Source organism: Cervus elaphus, chromosome 33 (assembly GCF_910594005.1).
Source record: "Cervus elaphus chromosome 33, mCerEla1.1, whole genome shotgun sequence".
In the NCBI taxonomy this organism is placed as follows: Eukaryota; Metazoa; Chordata; class Mammalia; order Artiodactyla; family Cervidae; genus Cervus; species Cervus elaphus.
The window spans coordinates 72,048,618-72,054,160 of record NC_057847.1 but is presented as its reverse complement, the minus strand read 5'-3'; the positions used below and the strand labels follow the sequence as shown (position 1 = coordinate 72,054,160).

The 5,543-nt window shown below is 53.6% G+C and overlaps 1 protein-coding gene across 1 annotated transcript; it reads right to left on the bottom strand.

Annotated features, from left to right (window-relative positions):
• Positions 1-352: 352 nt before the first annotated feature.
• TMEM177 (transmembrane protein 177) lies at positions 353-3,357 on the bottom strand. Its single transcript, XM_043894752.1, has 2 exons — positions 3,266-3,357; positions 353-1,603 (listed from the first exon to the last, which is right to left on the bottom strand). Exon 2 carries the CDS (start codon positions 1,580-1,582, stop codon positions 647-649), a length of 936 nt encoding a protein of 311 aa, XP_043750687.1. The 5' UTR covers positions 1,583-1,603; positions 3,266-3,357; the 3' UTR covers positions 353-646.
• Positions 3,358-5,543: the final 2,186 nt, after the last annotated feature.

Sequence of the window (5,543 nt, the reverse complement as noted above, 5' to 3'; positions counted from 1 at the left end):
TAAGAAAGCGGCTGCATCCCGCAAACACCTCCAGTGGGGAGATGCGGTTCGACCCCTTTGCTGCTAAGTCACTGCAGCAGTGTCCGACTCTGTGCGACCCCATAGACGGCAGACCACCGGGCTCCCCCGTCCCTGGGATTCTCCAGGCAAGAACACTGGAGTGGGTTGCCATTTCCTTCTCCAATGTGTGAAAGTGAAAACTCTCAGTCATGTCTGACTCTTCTCGACCCCATGGACCGCAGCCCACCAGGCTCCTCTGTCCATGGGATTTTCCGGGCAAGAGTACTGGAGTGGGGTGCCATTGCCTTCTCTGTCTGACCCCTTTAGCCCCCTGTAATCAAACAGCAAGGAAGACAGCCTTCTGTTTATTTAGGCGCTGGCACCCAGGCCCTCCTGTAATGACCTCACACAACCCCAAAGGCATGCCAGGGAGTTTACATCAGTCCCGTTTTACAGTAGAGGAACCAAGGCTCAGATTCATAAAGGGACGTGTCCGAGGTGACTTGGGTCATGGGTGGTGGGCTGGGGCAGGAACTGGGCTGTTAAACCCCAAAGCTGCAAGTCTGCTGACACTGGGCTGTGGGCTTGCCCGAGTCCACGGCGAGTGGCACCTGCCTGATCTGGAACCGTCCGGGCCACGAGGCCCTCAGGAGCCGCCGGGGCCAAGCGCTGCCCGCCACATCTGCAGCACCGAGTCCCGGCGGGCCGTGTCAGGCAGGTGTTTGATGCGGAACCAGTGTCTGGGAACGACATTCCCACTGGGCGTGTAGAGCTTCTCCCCCCGCTGGCCCAGCAGACTGCGAAGGGCCAGGTTGCCCGACAGAACCTTCTCGTAGAATTCCACCCCGCCCCGGGCATAGGCTGCAGACAAGGAGGCCGTGCGGCGGTCCAGCCAGGCTTCCAGGGCATGGGTGAGAGAGTCCGTGGAGAAGGCGTAGGCCACGAAGCCCGCCGCTGCTGCCACCAAGTTGAAGGCAGCCCGCAAGCTCATGGGGCCCCCGTAGAGCCCCAAGGCATGCTTGGCCCCCACACTCAGCGCCCAGGTGCCTGCCAGGCAGGCTGGGGCTGGCAGGGCCTGCAGGGCGGCCGCCCCACTCTCCAGGTACACCACCTCCTTGGCCAAGGCGAACTTCTGGGCCTCGTGAGACAGGGTCAGGGCATCTCTCAGCCGGGCGCCCGCTGGGCTCCGCCAGTCCACGCGCTGCCCGTACACCACCACGGGCCGGTCAGTGTTGGTCACTGGGCCACCCAGGAAGCTGGCGGGGATGCCCACGACGGCCCCGCCAGGGAGTCTCGGGAAGCCGGCACTCACAGGCTGGAAGGTGAAGGTGGTGAAGGCCTCGAAGTGGTGGCCCGAGGGGATGCCAATGTCCTGCTGCACCTCCTGGAAGAGCCTCTCCAGTTCTGGGGACAGAGGCGCCGGCTGGCCCTGAGGCCAGTACTGGTACAGCCACTGGACCACAGGATCCGGGAAGAGGTGGTATGAGATCTGGGCCCCGAACAGGCCTGCGCAGGAGCCCACCAACAGGCCCGTCCTGTGTCTCTGCACAAACACCGTGGCCAGCCACAGGGGACCTGCCATGAGGGCTGCCACCACTGTAACCTGGGCCAAGAGAAAGAGAAGTGAGCCAACAACTGCCGGGGTCAGCCTGCAGACCAAACACCCCCGGGCCACATCCCCTTTAACTGAGGCAATACGCACAGGAGCCGAGAAGTGGCCCCAGCTCTGACTCTACGTCACCACTTAACCAAATGTGTGCGTGACAATGGTCTACCAGGAAGGGGTCTGTGCTGAGTCAATAAACACACGCGAAACAATCAGGGTCTGGCAAGGAGCAGACGCCCCTCGGCCAAGGCGAACTTCCGGGCAACCTGAGACAGGGGTCAGGGCATCTCTTAGCTGGGGGCCCGCTGAGCTCTGCCAGTCCACTCGCTGCCCGTAGACAACCACGGGCCTGTCAGTGTTGGTCACTGGGCCACCCAGGAAGCTGGGGGGGATGATCCTGACGGCCCCGCCAGGGAGGCTCGGGAAGCCATGGAATGGCTATAATTACAACTTTGATTCCCATGGCTAGGAACAGCCCCAAGCAACCCACCTCTCACCCCACTGCCATAATGAACATGAGCACTAATTTAAACACGAAACACATGCTCAGCTTATTCCGTCCTTACTATATGCCCGACACAGTTCGGAGACCTTTACACATACTATTTAACAACTGAATCCTTACAACTCTGCGCCCTTATCATTATGATGTCCCTATTTTAAAGCGGTGAACACGGAGGCACAGATAGGCCTCAACTAGTAACGTGGCAGAACTATGTCCCTCCAAATTCATATGGTGAAGTCCTAACCTCCAGGAGGAGGGATGTGACTGTATTTAGAGATAGGCTCTTTAAAGAGGTAATTAAGTTAAAGCGAGGTCATTAGGATAGCCCCTAATCCAATCCAGAGGGGGACATTCGGACACAGAAGGACTACGAGGACGCAAGCCAGAAGGTGGCCATCTACAAGCCCGTGGAAGAGGCCTCAGCAGAAACCAGCCCTGCCAACACCTTGATCTTGGACCTCGGGCCTCCAGCATTTCAAGAAAACACATTTCTGCCACCCAGTTCTTGTTACTACAGCTCCAGCAGACAAATACAGGCCCAGTATTTGAACACAAGTGTCCACAGCAAATTTTCTACTGTAGATTATTTTTTATGATAAATTATAAACACGCAGGAAAGTGGAAAAAATAGTATATTACAAACTAATTTCAATCTGTCAAGTCATGGTTAGCTTTGTTTCATCTCTACTCAAACGCATAATCCCCTCCAGCTAGTTTATTTCCAAACACAGTAGGGCCATACTATTATTTCATCCGAAAATATTTCAGTAAAATTCACAATTGTTTAACTTCGGCTGAAGCTTACTGTCTTCCTGTCTGTTAAGTGTTTACTTAGCAAGTAAATTGCTGCAAACTAGAAGCCAGCGTATTCCTTGAGAGTCACGTCACTGTGCCTTTTCGCCAACGAGGCAACCAAAGCCAGGACAGAAAGGGTCCAAACGTAGGTCCTAGCTCCCCCAGGACCCCTAGCACCAAGGCCGCGCGCCCCAGGGAGGCGTGGGAGGGGGTGCCGCGCATCTCGCAGGCGGCTGGGCGAAGAAGGACCGCAAGACCCTTGCTCCACGCGGGATCCCCTGGCTACGCCCACGGCTGGAACACACCGCCTAAGGAGCCCGCAGGGGTCCGCTGGTCTGCCCGCCCCCCTCCGCGCTCACCTCCTCCGCCGCCGCGCCAGGTACGCCGAGCACGTGGGTGGGGCGGGGCCAGGCGCAAAGCACGCCGGCCGGCCCTGGGGGCGGAGACAAAGCGGCGGGGCTCTAGGGGGCGGGGCTGAGGCAGCGGTGCCCGCCCGCCGGCTTCGGGGGCGGGGCTCCGGGGGCAGAGACAAAGGGGGCGGGAAGCTCGGGGGCGGAGCGCGGGGCGGGACCCTGGCTGATCCGCTCGAGCCGGGTCTCCCCAGCCAGTGAACGGCCTCGGGCGGCTGTCTGGGTCGTCCCTGTTTAGCACTGGAGAGACCAGCGTCAGGGCGTGGGTCAGGAGGCCTCTGGCGGACCTTCTGTCGGAGCTCACGCCCCGTCCTCCCGCCAGGTCCCATCCTTTCCCGTCGGGAAGCGCTCTGTGCTGGCGGGCCCTCTGCCCCAGCTCCACCCAAGTGATCCGCACTGCACGATCCGCGAAGCGGCGTCACACCTGTCAGCCCACCTTCCCAGCTGCTGTGTGAGGGTCAGGGGTCAGCCTGCCGGGGCCCAGCCCATCCTTTACGCGTGTCTGTGGCTGCTGTCCCTTAGAAGGGCAGAGGGGAGTAGCCGGGACAGAGACAGTCTGTCTAGAGCCTAAAACACTTACTATCTGGCCACGTGCAGAAGAGGTCTGCAGACCCTGAAGTACAGGTGAAGTTGTGGGGAATTTGCTGGTGATGGACCAAGCTTTGTGAAGTCACAGTGAAGTCTGAGAGGCCTGCAAGGGGTGGGTGATTGATTGGGACTAGGTTAGAGGATGAACAGGATATGAATACAGGGGTAAGCATCCATGATGGATAAAAGGGCATCTGATGGTTGCTTTTTTTCCCATTGTGGTGACGTACACATATTTACCATCCTGACCATTTTAAAGCATATGGTACAGTGGTGGTCCAACCGTCACCACTGTCCACCTCCATAGCTCTTCGTCTTGTAATGCTGAAGCTCTGTATCCATCAGAGAATAACTTCCATTCCCCTTTCCTCTGCTCTCTGGCACCCACCATTCTACATTCTGTCTCTATATTTTGACCACTAAGTATCTCCTGTAAGTGGAATCAGAACTTCCTTCGCTTTAAGGCTAAAGAATGTTGCACCACATGAATATGACAGGTTTTGCTTATCCACTTACCTGTTGATGGGCACTTGGGTTGCTTTCGCATTTTTGCTATTATGATCTTGCTACTGTGAACGTAAGTGTACAAATATCTCTTCAAGACCCTGCTTTCAATTCTTTTGGGTATATACACAGAAGTAGAATTTTTGCATAATATGTTCATTTCACTTTTAAAGTTTTTGAGGATCTGGCATCCTGTTTTCCATGGAGGCTGTACTGTTTTACATTCCTGCCAACAGTGCTCAAGCGTTCCTATTCCTTCACATCTTTATCAATGTGTGTTATTTTCTGTTTTTTTTTTATAATAGTCATTCTAGTATGTGTATGTGGTGGTATCTTGTAGTTTTGATATGCTTTTCCCTAGTGATTAGCGATTTTGAGCACCTTTTCATATGCTCCTTGGACATCTGTATGTTTTCTTTGGAGAAACGTCTATTCAAACCTTTGTCCATTTTTTAATTGGGTTGGGTTGTATGTGTGTGGTTGAGTTTTAGGAGTTGTCAATATACTCTAGATGTTAATCCCTTATCTGATATGTGATGCAAATATTTTCACCCATTCTGGGGGTTACCTTGTAAATCTGAGGATATTGTCTTTTGATGCACAATATTTTTAATTTTCATAAATTCCAAATCCCCTATTTCTGTTTTGTTCTCCATGCCTTTTGTGTCATATCCAAAAAATTATTGCCAGAGCTATAGTGTCATGAAGTTTTTGCCTTATGTTTCTTTTTAAGAGTTGTATAATTTTGGTTTTTGTTCCATTTTGAGTTAATTTTTGAATATGCTGTTAGGTAAGGATCCATGTGGATAGACAGTTTTCTCAGCAACACTTGCTGAAAAGACTATTTTTCCCCGTTGAATAGTCTTCACACCTTTGTCAAAAATCATTTGATCATATATGCCAGGGTTTATTTCTGGACTCTTTATTCTGTTCCATTATTATATGTGCTAAATCACTTCAGTCATGTCTGACTCTTTGCAACCCCAGGGACTGTAGCCCGCCAGGCTCCTCTGTCCTTAGAACTCTCCAGGCAAAAATACTGGAGTGGGTAGTCATTCCTTTCCCCAGGTGATCTTCCCAACCCAGATATTGAAGCCAGGTCTCCTGCATCACAGGGAGATTCTTTACCGTCTTA